Raw genomic sequence first — 21,526 nt, forward strand, 5'->3', positions numbered from 1 at the left:
CTTGCAGTGCTGCAGGGACATTCTCCTTTCTGCTGAAGAACTGTACTCATGAGCAGAAATCAAGGCCAGAGTACCCTCCCACGGGTCCCCACACATGCAAAGAATTCCAGCCCTACAAAAAAATCCAAAATAAGGTCCAGTGTGTTTGAGACACTCACTGCCAAAAACCTCCTGCCAAGACACAGCCAGCTGGTGGGGGGAAGTCTCTGGGTAGTAATGGGTCTTGACACTGAAAAAAAATGGGTTTGTTTTCTTGTTTTAAGTACATCATTATAGCTCCCAAGTAGTTTCTGTGAATATTCTCCTCGCTCTCCAGGCAGCTCGGCCACCAGCCCAGCTGACCACAGCAGAGCTCACAAAGCCAAGCTGATAAGCACTTGCAGGGCACAATGCATCTCATTTGTCTACACCAGAACCCACCCTAAAAATGCCAATATTGTTTTTCTTCTCTCCCCTGGGAACCCCTGATGAACAGCTCAGCTGTTTATATTGCAAATATTTAGAGTTAAGGGAAAGATCACCATCCCCCACATCACTGCTTCAGTCCTTCCTGTAAGTCACTGCAGCTGGCCAAGACCAGGAACAGTCCAGCAAAACTTGCTTATCCTAAAAATGCTGCAAAATAACCCCTTCATTTAGTCCTCCTGCTTCTGTGCTCAGTGCTACTATTTCCTGACCACTCCACACTACTGATCTGCACATCCAAAATGGAAAACATTGTTAATAAGGAAAACAAAACACAGGACTAGGGCTTAACGTGAGGTTCCTCAGCAAGGCTGACCTGGGAGCTCTGGACACTCAGCACATTTTCCTGCACCTCTCAGGTGGTGTTTCCAGGATTCCTGAGGAACCCTGTGAGTTCTCCATGAGGTGCTGCAAGAAAAACACCACCATACAGATAATTCTGATGGCAGAACATTTAATGGAGGATTGTTTGCTCCAAGTATTTTGAGTACCAGCTGAAAGACCACAACACAATTCCCAAGGGAGAGAGCTTACACAAACAGGGCAGAGCTTCTGGATAGGCTTTCACAGCAGGTTTCTTTTTAACACTCTTCCTTCCTCCTTTCACCCAGAGGTGAAAGTGGAAAGTTTTCTCAGGCAGAGAATGCCTTGGCCACTGAGCACTTGAGCAAACACATTATCCACAAAACTTGGGTTTTTTTTTTCCTCTCTCATTTTAGGAAATTCAATTGTTCAGAGGCCTTATTTAATCAGCTGGTGCACACCTACAGCTGAGCCCAAGCACTGAGGAGGCTGTTTCAGCCCAGCCTTTAATGAAGGATGAGCAGAGTTTCCAAACACCTGCCAAAACATGCTTCCAGCACCACCTGACACCACCACGAGGCAATTGCAACACTCCTGGGATGTTTGTACCTGCTCTCTGGGCACAGGTTTTAAGTTTCCCACCACGACCTTGCATCTTCTCTTCAGTCTCGAAGATCATTGTATTCAGGGTCAACATTTAAAAGTGGCAATTTCTATAAATCTGACACCATCCTCCTGTTCTTTTGCTTATGGTACTCCTGTATCAGTGTGTACTTTACATCACTGAAAGTTTCACAGCACATATTGAAGGAATGTGGCTCCAAGTATGTATCAAACAGGTATTTTCTCTTGCAACCCCAAGTTTTGGACACTCCCATCAAAAAGAAAGACAATTCAAAAGTTCCAAGTAATGCCAGAAGGTATTAACTGCTCCAAATGACAGCTGGGGACATGGAATTAAGGTTTCCTAAACTCTGGATCAAGTGGCAAAAAGACAACACTGCAGTGTACATCTTAATAGGATGAATGTCCTGCAAAGCACAGGGAATAAGGTCAGCCCCACCCAGGAAAACCAGTTCAAGTCCAAAGAGAACCCTGATCCACTTTTCTGCTCCACTCCAAATTTCCATTTTTTGGACAAGCATCTCCCAAGTCTTTGTGCAACAGTTCCTTGTTCAACATTTTTTAAACCCAGTGTAAAAACCAACTGCAGAACATTTTCTGCTTCAGTTTTATTCTTAGGTAAGGCACACAGACAGCCTTTAAGTAGGACTTTGGGGTTGAATACGTATTAAAAATTGACAGGTGCTCATATAATTTAATAGTAGGTTCTAGAGGAGCATTTAGTTTGTAACATCCTAACTTTATTCCCTTATCACACAGAGCAAATACACCTGCTTTATCCAATGTCTAGAAATTACATTAAACATATCTCGGAAATCCTGCTAGATGAGGTCTTAGCATTTAAGTTACAATTTAAGTTAGGCCTTCCATAAGAGATACTTGTGGTGTTTTGATATTACTAATAAGTGATATTTTTCTTATTCATAAACTAAATGTTATGTAAGATTCGAGCAAAGCAATGGGAAAAAAATATCTCTAGAGCTGTTTAAACATGCAACTTGTTTTTTTTTTTTTTTTTTTATTTCCTGGAGTCATCTCAGGCAACTAAACCAAGAATGATCTAGGAATGAGAAAGTACAGAGGAAAAAGAACACCAAAAATTATGTCACTTGGCTTACACTTTTTGTTTATAGTTATAGCACAGCGGGAAATATAATTACAAACATCAGTGTGCATTGGATATAAAATATTCCACATTGAAAAGATGAAATGTAGTACATAAGGCTATATAGTTTCTCCAAATTCCAAAGCTCACACACATTTTTCCTGCCTTAATAACCCAAAAGTACAGACAGATCTGCAGGAATACATGGTGTGCACATACACACATCTGCAAAAGCCAGCTTGAAAGTGGCACAAGTAACAGAAATATGCAGCCCAGCCCTGTATCCAAACCAGAGGCAATAATTCTTAGACATGGAGTTTAAAGCAACTTCAATAAACAATCACTCCGTCATTCTAAAAAGCAAATTCTAACTGGAATTACCCTTACTTATTTTAGGAATTGAATTCCTGTAACGTTGTATGAATTATTCAATGATTGTATCAGCTTATTTTCAACCAAATTCTGTTTCCCTGAGGAAATTCCAGCATTGGAAATTGCATGCACCACGCCAATATTAGCAAGAGCTAGAATCCTTTACATTTTTTCTTTTTTTTCTATACAGATAATGTATTCTTCAAGCTCATTTCCACCGAGGGGAAGAAAAAAAAAGCTTTCAGCTTGGCTCTCCTCATGAATAATACATTAAAAATTTAATATTAGAGCACAAATCTTCTTTTTAAGCCTCCAGAAACAGTACTATATTTGCCCTATTACTTTGAAAAGATTCATGTACATATTTAAGTAAGGGTAAATCATAAGCTCCTGTTCTCCATAATTAAGCTGCAACAAAATATTTCACCATTTATCAGCCCAATTCTGAAACAATTCTGTAAAGCTTTGTAACTGTCATTAAAAAAGATAATCCCTTACCATATCTACAATAAGGAGTGTAAGACATTTTGTTCCATAACTCAGTGTTACAATCTGAAGTGGAACAGATTTTTTTTCCAGCCATTCACAAAACCCCGGTTTTTTTTTACACGGAGGAAGATCCTGATTTCAAGGAGGCATCTACAGTCCACGTTACTAACAGCAGATGTAAATAAAACCCAAACCCATGAGAAAAAACAGCTGCAAACATGATGTAAGGGAGGAGAGGGAGGGAAACAAGTGCCTGGTGAAAGGATGAACATTTCTAGGAAGAGGAGAGTCCTTCTAAGAACAGCGACCGCATCGATCCCGTGCCACTTGTTCGAGCCCTGACTCTGCTGGCTGAGGGCTCTGCCACAGCCTCGGGCTCCCAGCCCTTCTCAGGCTTGTACAAAAATAAACAAAAATAAGCACAAACCCAGCTGTTTCAGGGATCAGAAAGCAGGAGTCCATTCGTGCTGCGAAAGGAGAAGTATTTTGAAGCGTTCGCGTCTTGGCGCATCAAGAGGCGGCACCGCCGGGGCCGAGCTCCCTGGAGGCTTCAAGCATCTTCTCCAGGAAGCCAGAGCAAGTTCATGACACTGAGGAAGTGGACAAGGTGTCCTCTGAGAAAGAGCACACAAGCTACAGTCTGCAGCACAAAGGACAAATTTAACCAGCAGAAACTCTGCTTTCATCGTTTAGGGCTGGGCCACCAGTGCAGCCTCAGCACAGAGCGGGACTAAGGACTGGATTAAATGGTCTTAAAAGGTTTGTTCCAGCCTAAATGATTCTAGGATTTCCATGCATTGCCTGGAGGAAGGATGAGTCAAATGGGAGGGAAGAAATGGCACAAGAGTTATTTTTATTAAGGTGACTGGAAGAAATGTTACTAACTTGACCGTGTGGCTGCAACTACAGATTTCAGCCAACCATCACCTCCTCCCAAAACACTTTCAAAATAACTTCTAATTACTCTTTAAGGAATCATGTTCTACATGAGTTGGGATACTCTGCTCATTACTACAGCAGAACAGTAGGAAACAAAGTTTTCTTCTTCACCTAACTGATCAAAATTTTTTAAATTATCATTAGTGATTGGCATTCAAAGATTTCACTCTGGGTTGGACTTCTAGGAGGCTTTTCACATTCCCCCAAAAAAGCAGATTTAAGGTGCAAGACATGGTATTCAGAGACTCTCTCATGCCTCTTCTGCAGAGAATTGTCTACAAGCACAGTTTGTTGATCTGTTCCCAGACATTGTGGAAGTGAGCTGTAAACCCTGTCACAAACACATTTCTAACCCAGCTTTCAGTAGGAAGTGAATTCCAAGCAAGGCTTTGAATCAGCACTGTGAACTTGCTTGGTTTTGCAGTGTCCATGAAAAAACTCCTACAAACCTGTGTAAATTTTCTTTGTTACTTTTTTCCCCCACAAACTTCCACTTTTCTCCTTCTCTGTCATAATCTTAAGTACAAAATCCATAAGGAGCTCTTGCACCTAAACTCAGAAACAAACTCCTCCCGAGCTGTTAAAGCCACGAGGATCTCCCTCATCCAGCTCCTGTGGTCATCTCTACACTGCCAGTGACTTTCCCAAAGGTCCCTGCTGTGTCCCAGAGCAGGAAGTCCCCCCAGGAGCAGCTGGCAAGCAGTGCCCTGATCCACACAGCCCATGTTTGTCCATAACCCTTTCCCTTTTGGCTGCTGCCTCGGCTTCGTGAGCTCCTCTCCCCTTATACAGGAAACCGGGGCCTCAAACTTAATCCTGCACATTCAGTTCTCTGCTCTTCCAGCTACCACTACAAATGTACTCTTCCACAAAAAAAAAAAAAAAAAAAAAAAAAAGGCACAGAAAGCTCTTGCAATCCAATCTTTGCTAAAATTCTCCACGGTAAGATTATTTCTCTTTTTTCTTTTTTTCCCTTAGGAGAAAACTGACGGAAAGATTAACAAATTCCTGCAGCTGAACAAACACACTGAACATTATTCATCAAGACAGAAAGCAGATAACCCAAATCTAAAAGGTACAAACAAACTTTGCAACACTACTACAGCCAGAAAATCTAGAATGTCCCAAGATCTTTATGCACAGGTTTCAGTGTTACTCAGCAGGCACCTTCACTCCTGTGGGGTTGGGGAAGCAGCAGCAACAGCACTTGTGGGAGATGGGGAGGAAGATGGAGAAGAAGTGGTTGAAAGAAGAATGAGTTTGGCCACAGCAGTTTGGGAATTCAGAGCATCAGATCAAGGAAGCAAAATGAGGAAGGAGTCATCTACAACTCTGAATTCTTTTTCTCTGAAAGCCTTTGAGTTGCTCTGCCTGCTCGCTCTAAGCCAGCCTCTGGACTGCACCATCACCCCCTTCCATCCTGAGAACAGTTTCCTTGTCAACCTTAAAGGGTGAATGACCTTCTTCTCCTGTATCTTGGCCATTACAACATTGCCAGGCTCACCCCACTATGTTCCAGGGGGGGAAAAACAAGCAAATATCATATATTGAAACACAGTGTTTTGTTATTTGTGTGTGTGTGTCCCCTCCCAGTAGCTTCCTCAATTCCTTCTTCCTGAACCTCATAGCCTAAAATAGAGTAAAAAAGCCTTCCTGTCATCCTTTCCAATTATTCTGGTGCTTCCTCAATTACTGACTGTGGGTAAAACTCCTACACCACACATAGACATCTGCAATTTGCTTAAATGCCTCTATGGCACTTTGGAAGGGCAGGATTGCCTGGATCCCAGACTCACCCTTCCTTCAACTGGGATTAGCACAACTCCACTACAACTTTTACAGGCTTTACACTAAATAATTTTACAGCATTTAAGATATACAGCAGCAAATTGTACAGCTTGCTGTTGTATCAAGAGCCTCATCCAAAGGAGCTGATGCCTCTTTGATGCCTGTGGTTGGCTGAGGAACAGCAGCTACTCTTGGAAATACCAGGGGATGTGCAAAGAGCACCACAGATCAAGGGTGCCTTAAAGCACCCTCCTTAAAATGGAGGTATTCTGCAAAAAACATTTCATATGATGACTAAAAGAAAAGGTGCTTTCTGAAAAGGGATTTTCTGAACAGGCACTGCTTAAAGCACCAGCTGAAGGGATTTATTCCAGGTTGTCTGAAGTGCTGATTCAAGGTGCTTCCTATGGTAGGAATGAACCTGATGCTTTTAAACCCTCACTCTTTATTTTGTGTTCAGCTACAGATGTAATGGTTAATAATGGAACAGCAACAAGAGGTGGGAAGAAACGATAAGAAGTGACTATATCTGGATTAACTACGTGCACAGTTCATCACACCAACACACCTTCTCTACATGGAAACCTATGTGCCACCATCACACTGCTGTGATTTCTGCTGGCAAACTCACTGCTGGAATGCTGTGGTCACAGCAGCCACAGAAACCAGGGGTAGATATGTAAATAAATTAAAAAAAAAAAATCAGGATAGCCCTTCACAGGATAAAAAGAAGACATTCACAATATGTTCAGCCTTTTATTGCAGGTCAGATTTTCTATTCTGCTTTCTCCCAGCTCCTTGGAAAGCTCTCAACTCCAAAGCCAGAGGACAAAGCTTTACACAGCAGCTCAGAGAAGGAGAAGTCTTTCCAAAACAGGGTACAGCAGGACAACTTCACCAATCCTACAAATCAGCTGTCACGTTGGAATATGTAAACAGATATAGATCTCTCTTTTTTTTTTTTTAATTACTGCTATGTGTCAGATCTGACTACTACAAATACTTCAGGATTTTCTAACATCTAGTAGTGCTACCAGTTGTATTGCTGTTCTCAGTTTTTGCAGAGATTTATTCCGCAAAAACTTGAAATAATCTGATTAAGTAATATGAAAAACACGTGATTTTTGTTTTGCTCCTCCAGTCCCTTTCTATTTTTAGTGGAAACACCCAGCATGGCTCAGATTTCAGTACCTGCAGATTCAGAGTCTGCTCCACTGCACAGCCAGGTCACCAGTGAGTGACCAGACCTGGACACTCCCACCTGCCACATCCCTCTAAGGCTGTGGGCTATTGACACATCAGCAAACATTTCTGCACCCATTTTATAGCAGCTTATATGCAGACCACCATTTTTCTGGTTTATTCTTAAAAAGCTTCTTTTCAGCCCGTGGCAATTGACTCCTTTTTCCTCCCCATGTTGTTTCCATGTTACAGAATTAAGTTCAGTCTCTGTGGCATGGTTTATTTTTGAAAAGAAAAATCTGCTGGGTATTATTGGCTTCCTTGGTGTTTTGCAGTATTTCTCAAGTTTCTGTGTTCCTTTCTGAAAACTGAAATTGGAAATTATGAATAAGGCAGCCTAAGCACTATTTTGGTTCTTACAGGGTTTTTTTAGATGCTTATTTACTCTTCCCAAGGTGTCAAAGGTAACAGCTCACAGTTCTGAAGTTGTACAGTTTCACACCAGCCACTAGGCATCCAGTGATTTAATTTACCATCTGCTCCCAATTAAAGTCATAGCCAAAGACTGATACAAGCTTCCCTCCCCCCAATCTAATACAATATTTTAGTGTCAGAAGTTAGTGACTTCCCTTTCCTGCTAAGCACCAAACCAAATCCTTTGTCTTCTTTTCATTGCTACTATACTTTGCCTTCTCCACAGCCATTGCCAGGTGCATGTTCTGGCAAGCAAAAGACAGAGAACATAAAAATGTTATTAAGAAAAAATTAAAAACAACATCCAAAAATATCAGGGAAGCAAAAATACTCTTGCTCAAACCATCCCTATTGGAAACTAGGGCAGATTTTTTGCAGGCTTCCTTCCTTCCTCTTGCACTGGAAAAACTTATCAAGTTAGTGAACTACTATATTTTCTGTGCTTCATTTGAACTGGCACAGCCTGTGCCCATCTCCACAATAAAAAAACTGTTAAAACTGCTATATCATCTTAAATCAAATTTTCCTTTCAGGTTTGCATCTGAAGGAACTGAGTCATGTCTCCAGCTTTGCACAGCTTGCTGAGGTTTGCCACTCTGCAGCTCACTGATTTTCATGTTTTTGCTCATTCTCCCTCTGAACCTCTGGTAAATGTCACCATTTCAACCACCTTTTCTGAGCCACCTCCCACTTTTGTCCTGTGGTGCCTCCTTACCTGTGATGCTTTTAGGGATCTCTCTCAGCTGCCCTTCCTGCATCAAAGCCTGCTGGAATATGAGAAGGATGTGCTGGACATCCTGCCCTGCTGTACTCCTTCCCCCAGTGTCTATTGCAAAAAAAAAAAAAAAATCACTTTCCCAGCACCCTTTGTGGTTGGAATCTCTGCAACACTCACCTGTTGGAATGCAAGCCCCTCAGGGCACAGGCCCAGAGGGAAATCCAGGCACAGGGATTGAACTGAAACCCCTGCAGAAACTGAGATATATGAAGCCCCAAAGTGAAATAGAAATAAAGATTTAGAATACAGATTTTTAGCTTTTAGCAGAAGCTTACGCTAAGTGCCTTGAGTATCTAAAAAGCTGCAGCAGAGAGCAGCTCCGTTGGGCCTTTTTGCCCTTAGGCACAATTCTACCATAGTAGTGGTATTTCCATAAGGTTGCCCTGCCCCAAACAAAATGTAAACTCTCACCCACCAAGGGCAGGTACTTGAGTGAGGTGCGGTTTGTAAGGTTTTCCAAGGAAAACTCCACTGCAATGTGGCTGTAGTGACACCAGCAGTGCTCATCTTGCAGCCTGTTCTGCTGGGACACACAAGCTTTCATGAAACTTGTCCACTGCTGCAGCTTTCTGGTGCTACCATTTATTTGTCAGTTTTGTTATTTCTAACATTTCATCTCAATCTTCCTTTCTTGATAGCCTCATAAATGAATCTCAAATATTAATTAGTGTGTCACAGAGACCCTTCACAGGACTGCTGGGTGCCCCAGCACTCAATAAGGGCATAATCCTGAAGGTGAGCAAGGATAGAATCAGGGTACACTGCTATGATGTCCCGAAGCATAGGGCAGCAGTCTTCAAACAGCAAATGCAGATGTCACTGACATGCCCTGGATCCTCATCACTGCTCCTCTCCACACCAAGCACATCTTGGTGTCCTTCAGCACGTGCATGAGCCTGAACACAGACCATGGACAGTCTCTTCCAGCATCTCCAAAGTCCTCATGTGGCTTAGACAACAGCCACAGCATAAGAAGGGCAAGAACCTGCTGTAATGAGTCCTGAAGAGGCAGAAAAGATGCTCCAAGAGATGGAAGCAGGCTGGGAGAGCTGGAAGTGCTCACCTGGAGAAGAGAAAGCTCCAGGGAGACCTGAGATCCCCTTCCAGTGCCTGAAGGGGCTCCAAGAGAGCTGGAGAGGGACTTGGGACAAGGGATGGAGTGACAGGACAAGGGGGAATGGCTTTACACTGCCATAGGGCAGGGTTAAATGGGATACTGGGAAGAAATTCTTCCCTATGAGGCAGGGGAGGCCCTGGCACAGGTTTCCAGAGAAGCTGTGGCTGCCCCTGGATCCCTGGGAGTGTCCAAGGCCAGGCTGGATGGGGCTTGGAGCACCTGGGACAGTGAAAGGTGTCCCTGCCATGGCAGGAGAGCTGGAACTGGATGGGTTTTAAGGTTCCTTCCAACCCAAAGCATTAAGTGAGGCTGTGACTGAAGAGGTGTCCCTGTCACAGGTGAAGGGAAAATCCCCTCCTGTGACAGACCCTGCATCTTTCTGATCCCCTCCTTTCACAGCTTTTACCAGGCACAACTGCCACAGCACACAGCTCACACTGATCCTTGCTCACCAGGGCACAGATATTTAAAACCTAAGGGCTGCAACAAATCTTCATGTCCAGATGAAATATGATAGTCATATTCTGAGAGGGGCATATTATTTCTCAAGGGATGGATTTAACTTTCCTACCAAGACAATTTTAGGCTGTATTTTTCAGAGTTTAAGAACTGCCAGAGAGGCAGAGTAGCACACAGAAGTGATCTGGGAATTCAGCTCAGGTCCCCACAAAAGCACCTCTTGACAGGGTACAACTTCCCCTCTGATCCAACATGGACCAGCTCTGCCCAGCTGCTTTTGAAGAAGCTGTCACTGGACCAAGGCTCGCCTTCACCACACCAAATCCAACTATTTTGGTTTGGTGGGTGTTCTTTTTAATGCTATTTTTCCTTGTTTAAGCTTTTTAAAAAATTAATTCTTAACTTAAATGCCTGTGAGAAGATTAAAAGCAACAACCAACAAACCTTTGTGCAATTTCATAGTGTTTTTAAATGAACTTTTGAGGACAGTATGATGCGTTGGTAAAACACACAGGTCTGTACAACACGTATGCATTTCCTTACAGGTAGGATTTAAACTGGCCACCAACACTTTAATCAATATTAAACAGCCTTAGAAGAAAAGACAAAAATTATTTTGTAGTTGCCCCAGGCTGATTTTTTTTTAAACACACTATTTCTGAACATCACTTTGTATGTTCAACTGTTTATAACATTAAAAAATTAGGTCCTGAAGAGTTCAAGGAGTGCAAAAAAAAAGAAGGAACAGAATGTTCCAGGCTAATGACAACTCAGAAGGACATCAATGGGTTCCCATCACATCTCAAGCAATTACCACTGTCACCACACAGCAGAGCTGACAGAGGAGGTCCCCAAACTTAAGAGAGGCTCTTGTAACAACAAATGTTTCTACCACCACACCCAATCTCCACTATCACTTGACACATGAATGCTCAAATCTGTTCTGCACATACACTCATGCCAAGCAAATGAAGAGAATCACATTTGTAGTGATGAATGAAATGACTGAAGGCACATTGGTCGTGTTCTGTGTCGCTGGTGACATCTTCATCTATTAGGTTTTCAACAGAAGCATCATGAGATGCCTTATTACAGACCCCAGCTAAAGCAACCACAACAATTAACAGCCTGATTGGCACATTTGTCTCTACAAGCGGGTCATGGAGTCAAAAAAAGTAGGGAGAAAAGGATAAATCATAAGAAAAATTAGTGGCCCTTGTGAAGGTGATGGTAAGAGGTCACACTTGAGAAACTCAGCCTTATGATCCCTGTTTTAAGCAATAGGGCGGTGTGTGTGTAGCTCCTTTTAAGATCTAAGTCCACGTTAATAACCAAATCTTTTGTGGACAGAGGTGTAAAAATAACTATTTATCTCACTCCAAACACACCATTTGCTTTAGGAAATGAGAAGCCACCAACTATCAGTGGCAGACATGGATGGATAACCACCAGGACTGTACCACACTGAGAAAAGAACCCCACATGTTTCTGGAACTTCTGGAGCAGCTTTTCTGGAACACTTCAGAGCACAGGATTGCCAAAAGCTTTTACTCATTGAACTTTAAGTGGAGCACTGCTAGTAGATAGCCCAATGTCCTACATTTTTTGGTACTAGTCAATAAAGGTAGCTGAAGAGAATATACTACTCATGGAAAGCCAGAAGAGGAACAACCACGTGGAATCATGTTTTAAAGGCAAAGTCCTATGAAGCATGAAGAATAAAAGAAAAGTTGTGTGGTTTGTCTTCTGCCTAACACAACTCCTGTGAGCCAAACTCATGAAGGAACAGATGAGGCTGCAGCAGGTTGTGACATCACAGAATCACTGAAGCACAGAATCATTTAGGTTGGAAAAGACTTCCAAGATCAACAAGTTCAACCACTAACCCAGCACTGCCAAGCCCACCACTAAACCCTGTCCCCAAGGGCCACATCTACACATCCTTTAAATCCCTCCAGGGGTGATGACTCCCCCCCTGCCCTGAGCAGACTGTTCCAATGCCTGATATCCTCTTTGGTGAAGAAATTTTTCCTAATACTCAATTCCAACCTTCCCTGGTGCAGCTTGAGGCAATTTCTTCTGGTTCTGTCACTTGATCCCAGGGAGAACAGCTTGATCCCTACTTTCCTACACACTCCTTTCAGGTAGTCATAGAGGAGAAAAAGGTCCCCCCTCAAACCTCTTTTTCTCCAGGCTGAGCCCTCCCATCTGCTCCAGACCCATTCCCAGCTCCATTCCTTTTTCTGGACACACTCCAGCCCCTCAAAGTCTTTCTTGTATCAAGGGACCCAAAACTAAACATGGGATTTGAGGTGCAACATCCCACTGAAAAGAGGTTTTCTGTACATGCAAGTCTCTGTTCCATTTAGGTGAAGTGCTTAACTCCATGGATACAACACATGTGGATTAACTGGGGTTTTTTTTGCACCCATTGGCAGCAGTTTTGCTGAAAATGAGAGCAGAGTGAGTGCACAGAATGATTTCCAGTAAAATGTCAAAAATACACTGTTAAAGGTTAACTCCTTTAAGTGGTAATCTCCCAAACTGCAGTTATTAGTGGGAACTCAATTAATCCATACCAGAGACAGAGGACAATCTATTATAAAATATACTGAATAGTGCTGATAAATCAGACACTACTGTTCCCCAAATGATGCAAAACCTGGCTGCATGGATTCATTTGGTACTAAGAAGTCCATGTTTTGAAAAATTTGGCAAAAATGGACAAATAATCCACCTCCACAAACATAAGCTTTACTGTAGATGCTTCAGTTTGGGCCTTACTATCCCATAACACAGAGTCCCTAATCCACTTTCAGAGATTTTTTTGGTTGATTGTTGGGGTTTTTTTTCCATTTCTCTTGACTAAACTGCAAGACTATACCCTGCCTTTCCTTGCCATTTCACTGCACGAGAATAAAGACTGTGTCTTATTATGCAGCTTAATGATATGTTAATCTTAAAGCAAATCACTGAAGGGAAACACTAATACTCTCCCCAAACAAACAAACAATCAGAAAATGTGCTGCTGAGTGTAACAGAGCTGTTTGCCCAAATAATGTGAGAAACCCAAGCAGTAATTAACACAAATTGTTTTATTTGAGAGAATTAACAGAATATAAGCAACCTGCCACCATGATGATGCAGTTTGGATTTGGCTTCTTGTGGACTAGCTTGTGTTGCAGCAATAAAACAAAGAGCACTGTAAAATGTAAAGCTGAAGCTAAAAAAAGGAGATGACAGAATTTTATTGGGGGATACAAAGGGAATTTTATATATTTTTTTTTCTTTGAAGACAGGATTCACAGGGATTTGTAAAATGAGGTACAGATTTTCCACAAGGATACGTAGACTCTGATTTTTCTCAATCTTTTGCACTGAAAAACAAAGTTCATGATGTTCTGATAAAATGCTAATAATAATAATTATTAAAATTCTTCCTGAGGCTGTGAGAACAGCAGGCTGTATGAAGCATGATGTTATTTTACCTCTGCAGGACCTGTGGTAAAATAAGACCACAGGGTCTTATAGGTGAAAAGTAGCACCTAGAGGAGCAGGAAAATTATTCTACCTACAGAAGCTTAAAAAAAAAAAAAAAAAAAAAAAAAGAAAAATAATAATAAAAAAAGAAAAACAAAGAGCCCTCAGAACTAATGCCACAAAAAAAATCACTACTTATGTCTCAACAGTTATTTTCTGTAACCTCAGAAGGAAGATGGGACTGGCAGCTTCAGCAAATAAGAACAGACAGAAGGGAAGAAAGGTTGAAAATGTCCCTCAAACCCAAAGCACCAAGGTCTTCTATGCTGCCATTCCCTCAAAACCCAACCCTTCTCTATGTGAAGCACCCACAGACACCACTCAACAGCATAACCTGAAATTTAAATTTTTATACATTTAGGAAAAAAAAGACCTACCACCATTTAAAAAATGGAAAAAGTTGTTTATTTTATTTTATTTAGAAGCAATCCATCATTTAAGCTTCTTCACTGAACAGTTTATGGATCATCATCTCATTTCTGGAGGAGGCCATATCACCTTGTTCCATTAAAGTCCTCACTCCAATTTTCTGTGGAGCAGGAACATTTTTGCCCAAAGCCTCCTCACATTCACTCTACACTATGTAAGAGCAATTCTCACACTTACTGAAATTACAAAGACACAGATTCTGTGTGCTTTACAGAAAATGTATCAAAGTGCCACTTAAAGCTGCTGCAGGATATTAAGAACTGCTGAATTTTAAAGCAGAGAATGTGGAATTTCAGAGGTAAACAATCTCATCTAAATTTTGAATCCAAACTTCAGCTGAATTCAAGAAGGAGGATGAATATACACTATTCATTTTTCTGGATATGTCACTGGGCAAATAAAAAAGTTGGTGGCTGAACAGTTTGTATTTTTCTGAAACAGTCAGTAATCTCAAGAACCAGCATCTTAAACCTTTATCAAAAGAGACCTGGAAAAGAGGAATATCCCTCTCAAATAAAGTAACTTAACAATTCTGAGGGGGTTTTGACACGTAGTATGATTTAGCTGAAAGTGAGATTTTCATTAACTCTAGAAAACCTGAAAAGCTGTGCATGCACAATAAGGCAGCTACTTCCAACAGATAATTATACTACACCAAAAAATGGCTTAGATGAGAGCAAAATAAAAATGTCCTTATTTTTTAAGGAGGAATCTATAGCCACAGGATCTTCAGGAAATAAATACAGCCAAGGCAAGTGTGAGGACAGAATGAAGCACTGGCTTTAAACTGAAAATCACCACAAATGTTGTGGAAGAGAAGGATCTTTAAGGATGAATCATATTTAAGTAGACACAGAACTGCCTGAGTAAGGGGGAAACACTGGACAAAGTATTTTATTAGTCCTCTGCACATCTAAGTTTACATTTTAAGCAGATACAGATTCTGAGGAGGTTATGCAGAACATGGACTGAGATTGGTGAGATTGGTGGAGCTACAGACACAGGAGCAGTACAAGAGGCAATAGATCCTAGTTGCAGCAGGATAAATTTCCCCTAAATATTAATAATTATTGTGGTCAAACACTCAAATAGGGCTCCAGACAGGCTGTGAAATCTCCATCCTTGGAGATGCTCCAAATTTGGCATGAGAATGCTCAGAGCATCCTCAGCCCTGCTTTGAACAAGGATCTCCAGAAGTCCCTCCCAACCTGAGTTCCTGGGCAGTGCCATGAGCCTGGAACCTCCTCTCACAGTAATTAACCCAAAGGCAGGCAGCAGGTATTTACCTGCAGCTGCTCCATGTGCACACAGGAGCACAAACTAACCCTCAGCTACTCAAAGAATTATACACAAATATTTACAATGGCTGAAATAACATTAATGGGTTAAAAACCCCAATGCTTTTAAAAAAATCCCTCTCTAAAATTAGTCTGCCAGTCTTGTATGAACAATAAGCCTTCTCTTTTAAGTTCTTTTCCGCAGCAGAAAATTAAAGCTTAGTATTTTTATCTTGAAAACCTATACTGCCACAAAGAAAACCTTGAAAGGGCTTGTGTGACACCTGAAAGGTGACTTTTTTTTAAGCTGACATCTACATCACACTGAATTCCTTAAAAGCTTTCCTCCATCTTTCCTCCAGTTTTCTCTTAGTTACCTTGCTCTCCTTTTTCTCAGTTTTCTATTTACTGTAGAAATATTAGTTTATATTCTTTTTCTAGATCCAAACTTTTCAGGCATCTTCATTCCCTTAAATTACTTCCTGGGACATTAACAGTAAAGGTAGAGCAAGCAATCTCACAGCCTGCCAGTGGAAATAAAATACCACCTTGCTGATCACTGATCACAGAAAAAGGGTGAACAATGTTAAGAGTTTCACTATCTGCTAAATACCCCGTAAATATTTCCTAAATTGCAAACTTTGATCGTGAATCTCACCCTACCAAGCTTCAGCAGTGAGCCAAATTTCATCCTTGTGCCACACATCAGCCCCACTAAAATCACACCACGGAGCTCACAGCTGAGTCTGCAGAATGATTTAATCAGGTCCTAAGGGAGAATTTCAGGGCAGGAGTTTAAAGTTGGCTGCAAATTCAACCCCCTCCCAACCCAAAACACAAATACCTGTGTTAATGCCTCCCCTTGAGCCAGAGCTAAGCTCACACACAAAGTGCTGTACAGAGGCCAAGGCACAAATACCTGCAGGATGAGACAAGATTCCAAAATATCACAGCTCTGAGTTCACAAGAGGAGAAGGGTGGATATCAGGGAGACAGAAGCCATGGGAACAGCTCTGCCAAGGATTCCCCATTGCTGCATCTTTCTCTCCACTGACAAGAGCACCTTGAAGGCCAAAAATCACTGAAAATCCAATGAAATTCATTAAAAACAATAGAAAGTCTTCATTCTAAACAGCTATGAAAATTTCATTTTACTGTGAGTGCAAGAAATTTATGCTTCCTGAATACATTAAAAGAGAAATACAGCATAGAATAGGACAGTATAGAATTCTTCCAGTGGGATTCAGGCTTTGGACTTTTTCCTTTAGCAGTTCCCTGGACTACCAAGATTTATGGAAGCTAAATCCAGTCAAAATCCAGTGTTCATGTGAGTTCTTCCCTCACTTCACAACAGCCTCCCATTTCCCTCCACAGCCAATACTGAGTCAACCTCAGATGAATCCCCCTCCCTTTTCAGACCTGAGTATTGATTTCCCTTAGATGCATGGGAAAAAAAGCAGGAAATTCTCTTCCTTCAAAAAAGCAGGAAATGAAAAATTTCTAACAAGGACTTTTCCTGAATAATCATGCAAAGCATTCTGATCTTGCAAAAATAATTTAATTCAGAAACAGGCAATTAAGACGCGATTTCATGGCAATGTTGAAGGATAAACGTAAAAAAAGTTGGTGCTACTCACTCACAAAGGCAGCTGACAAAATCCATCAGAGAAAGAATTAGGAGAGGTGATATTTTATCTAATTCACTTGCAGCTTTTTGCAATGGGCGATTTGCTACCATCCTATAGAAACAGCGAAAACCATCCAAAAGGCCCCTGGAATAATGCAGCCTTTCCATAAGCCTCTATATTGTTCTCCTGGCTGTGTAACAGACACAAGAAGTTTCTCTACAGTGGCAAAACAACGAGCCCCTGCTGATGCTGGGTTCAGGTTTGCTTCTATGGAGTAGAGCGACAGGACTTCACTGTGATGTGAAACTTCCACAAATCACAATTTAAATACTCTGCCTCCAGCTCATCTGTGAGCAAACCACATAATTCCTGCTTGCAACGGGGAGAGCCTTTAAAACTCTTCCATTTTTACTGAATTACTGTAAATTCACCCTGGTGCTGGGGGTTTGGCAGCACTGATGGGCTTCCAGCACGCTGAAGCATCGCGTTACCTAACGCTGCTCCCAACACGGGATTTCAAAATCTGGAAGTTCATTTTAACAACCACCCCCAAGGCTGCTAAACTTAGAAGAGCAGAACACCACCACCAACCACTGAATGTCTTCTGCCAAGTTTTCCCTTCTTTCTCCTTCTCCTGTGAAGAGGAGCTAAATGGTGGCACTCTGCAGGTCCGTATCCCTAGTTACACTGCGACGGAGCCAAACCCCAGTGCTGACACACAGGGTGACAAAAATGGTGACAAAGCTGTCTAATGAGTATTTTGAATTCCATTTAACTTATCTCTGCACAGAAATCAGTGAAAGTCTGTACAGGCTTCTTCACTGTTAATGGGGTCCCCAAGATTCATGTCATCCTAAAGCAGACAATTGGGATCAGCTGCATCCTACAGCACTTGTGTTTCCTCCACCAACTTTTAAGACAAACCCACTTTATTTATATGCACAAAGGACAAAGCCACACTTAAAGTTTTTATTACCCACCCAAACCAGAAACTATTCAAACACATGGAACAAAATGAAAGACACCCTCACCTCAAACTTTATCAACCAAAAAAAGGAAAAGTCTCCTGCTCCTGAGCACCTGGTAAGGAACAGGCAAAACAGTATTTCCTTTTTTCAGATATGGAAATGGCTCCAGCAACAGTTTAAATACTTGACTGAAAAAGTCCTACCAAATTTTTAAGTATTTAATTGTTTAGGACCCCTCCAAGCATGCCAAATGACTGAACTGAAAACACCAATAATGGCAGAAAGCCTTGTCTGGAAGAGAATTATTGCCAAATGAGGATGATCAGAGATGAACAGGACACTGCCTCTTTCAGTCACACATCTACAGCTGTGGGACAACAGAATATCTGGCTCAGCTTCTCCTGAAAAAGGCTGAAATGGGTGGTGAAAACACAGTGGTGTTTGTGAATAAACACAGGAAAAAACCCAAACCAACAAAAAACTCTCCCCAGCGGAGAGGAGAGTTTGTGATGGGCAGGGAGTGGCCTGGGACATCTCCTGGCACCTCCTGGCTCCACACAGGGCAGGAATAATGAGATGTGGTCACTCCAGCAATCAAGAAAAGTGGCATATTTGGCCACTTGGACCAAAAGGCAGCTCATGGTCTAGAGGCACATTGCTATTATTTCCTGTGAGTGTTCCAAGGGCTGCATTTATCCTCTGGGAAGTGTTATAAATAGATGGGATGTTTTCCAAAGGGAAGGGTGTTAGTGGTCACTTTTACCCAAACATTGCTGAAGAATTATCTTTAGGTCCAGCATCCAAGCCCTCCCTTCAGCTGACAGGTTTTGTTTCTAAAAGAATTAAAAAGTGACTTCTCTATCAAATACTTGATGGTTTTTCACTAGAACACAAATCAAGATTTTAATATGTTCATATTATTTTCTCTCGTTCATTCTTGTTATTTTGTGCTATTATTTACCATGCAACACAACCGATTACAAAGAAATTAATCCATGCAGACTTTGCAAAGAAAACAACAATTTACAGGTGTTTTAGTTGCTTAATAAACCTGGAATTTGCTGGTTTTTAAACATGTTTTTGGATACTGGGCCTAAACAGTTACCTTATCACCTGAGGAAAATATTCTGCATCTATTTTGTAACAGCACAATACCATCAAACCTAAATCAGTGTTTGACTGCTTTGAATGAATAAATAGAAAGCAAAACCACACGAGTTTTCAAAGACACCTGCCCACTGGACCTGGTAGTGATTTCCACAACTTCAACATTTTATCAGCTATTTGAAAATACAGGATGCAGCTTCCCAGACAATCACAGTTGCTGTACACATATGGTCCTAATTAAAGCAAGAAAAGGAGTTTATTCCTGTACAACACTTCCTAGCAGCAGCAGCAGCTGCCAATCACCTGATCACTCTGAACATGTTTTCCACTCAGGATCCTTATGCCTTTCAAACTTGTTATTATTATCCAAAAGAGAAACCTTTACTGAACTTATTAGCAGAAGAGAAGGTAAAGCCATTTATTACTTGAAGGCTTTCATACAAGGACCACCTACAGTGGGACTTCAGAAATCATCTTCCTAACAAAAATCGCAGTACATTTTTTTTAAAGAGCAGCATATATTGGGCGGACAATTACTGGAACACAGTTTAAAAACAGCACCATAAAGTTTTGTTTTCCCATCTGACTCCACCTGGTATTTTAAGTGGCCAGTAGAAACATTTTACTTCAGCCTTTCACCATCAGCAATAGAAAAAAAAAAAACCCTGGGGTTTTTTTGTTAATTACTATGTGCATTGTTTGCTGAAAAAAGAATGAACTTTTACCTATGAAATTTCTAAAATTATTTCAAGTGAATTCCAAAACCCCCTATTCCACAGCACAAGGAGAAACAAAGCCTAACTAAACAGATATTAGCCTTAACAGGAGTTCAGGGTTATGTCAGCACATTCTCCAATGAGTCAGCCCAGACTTACTTTACTCTCATCTGTCTTTTAGTGTCCATTGAAAGCATTTCCAAAATAAAACCAGTTACTTCCATGTTTTAGTACAAACATTACTCAGACAAATGCAGGCTCTTGTACACCAGCATCCCCCTTTCTCAAGGGGCTGGAGAGTGGTTTGTTCAGGCTGAGTGCCAGGTCACCTTGCTAAAAATTGTACTGCTGTGTCCTCCTGGTCACCACCACAAGGTCACCCTCCACATTTCCAGGAGTAGCTTCATGTTTACAGCTTATATACCTGCTAATATTACTGGGAATTCTTTCTGTGCTTTATTCTGCTTTGCTTGATTTTATTCTTGGGTGGGGTTTGTGTTGGTTTTTTGTTTTCTTGGATTTGGGAGCACAGGTAATTATTTTTTATGTTGCAAAGTCAATCATATTTTTAGATTTACAATTTAATAAGACTGCAGGTGTTATTTGAGGAGAGTGTGGTGAAACAAATAATTTTGGGTGACAAGGGAAAGAACCAGAACCATTTGGGGCACCAGAAATTCACCACAGTAGAAATTGTATTTGAACAGAACCACAACTGCACACGGTCAATAAAAAGTTTTGTACTTCAGGGCTTAATCCAGCATATTACACAAAATGAAATGGCAGAGTTTCATTCTATTTAGAACTTTGCCTGAAAGGACACTTAGAAAAATTATAAAGCAAAACCTCCTTCTGATCTCTGCTTTTTAGTTATTGAATGCTACTCTGCATCCCATGGAAATGGCACCTGACTGAGGGATCCAGGAACACCTGGTCCTTAGGAATCTGCTGAGGTTGTTCCCTGCATCCGGACCAGGTTTGCTCTGAAAGCTCATTTTTCTCCTTTTAATATTATTACCGTTTTGTATCATGAGATAGTAACAGTATTTAGCTCTTATGTGTAGGACAAACAACTGATTTAAAGGTACTGAAAAGAATCCATCACTGCCACAAGTGACATTTTTAAAAACATTCTGCTCACAGAGCTCCCCTGCCTGCCAGAACGATGCTAAACAGGTAATTTATAATGATGTGCAGCAGCACAAGTAAATACAGGCATGAGACCTGAACAGATTCCTATTTCAAAACTGTCAAGTTTGATTTCCAGTTTTGTTCAAACTTTTGTCTTTTCTTCATCATGACATGTTTACCAAAGGGAAAGTGAAGGCAACTGTAGGGTGACATGTTGAGCACCAACAAATATGAAAGATTTATATGGAAAAAAACCCCAAACTATCATAAGAGTAACACTGAATGCTCTTTGCATCAATAGTAGTTAGCATGTAATTAGTGTGTACAGTTGGTTATTAGCAACCTTCCCAGCAGAGACAGCAAGAATTTGCTGGAGTGTTTCAGATTTCTTAGAGGGCAGGGAAAAAAAAAAGACATTTGAATTTCAGGGCTAAGTTTGCATTAAGCTGTCAGTTTTATCATGGTAATTTGGAGCAAGAAACATTCATGTATTCAATCCACTCTAAAATTCAGAAGGACACTCCCTGGTTTTTCTTAGGTTTCACTTTCAATCTCCATTAAACTTCACCATACATCCTTCTTTGACATATTTAATCTCAACACAAGAGGGAATCTTCCAGAAAGACAGGAGACCC

General features: G+C 41.2%; 1 protein-coding gene across 7 annotated transcripts in view; it reads right to left on the bottom strand.

Moving 5' to 3' along the window:
• CTDSPL (CTD small phosphatase like) overlaps positions 1 to 21,526 on the bottom strand; it is a 76,225-nt gene that overhangs the window by 44,290 nt on the left and 10,409 nt on the right. The window contains exon 1 of one of the 7 annotated variants that reach the window (XM_021555276.3): positions 8,457 to 8,906. The exons of the other annotated variants lie outside the window; for them this stretch is intronic. Coding sequence (XP_021410951.1) covers positions 8,457 to 8,499 — 43 coding nt within the window. The 5' untranslated portion in view covers positions 8,500 to 8,906. Of the gene's footprint in view, positions 1 to 8,456; positions 8,907 to 21,526 lie in introns of those variants that run through there. 7 annotated transcript variants of the gene reach the window in all.

The sequence above is a fragment of the Lonchura striata genome, chromosome 1 (assembly GCF_046129695.1).
Source record: "Lonchura striata isolate bLonStr1 chromosome 1, bLonStr1.mat, whole genome shotgun sequence".
Classification (NCBI taxonomy): domain Eukaryota; kingdom Metazoa; phylum Chordata; class Aves; order Passeriformes; family Estrildidae; genus Lonchura; species Lonchura striata.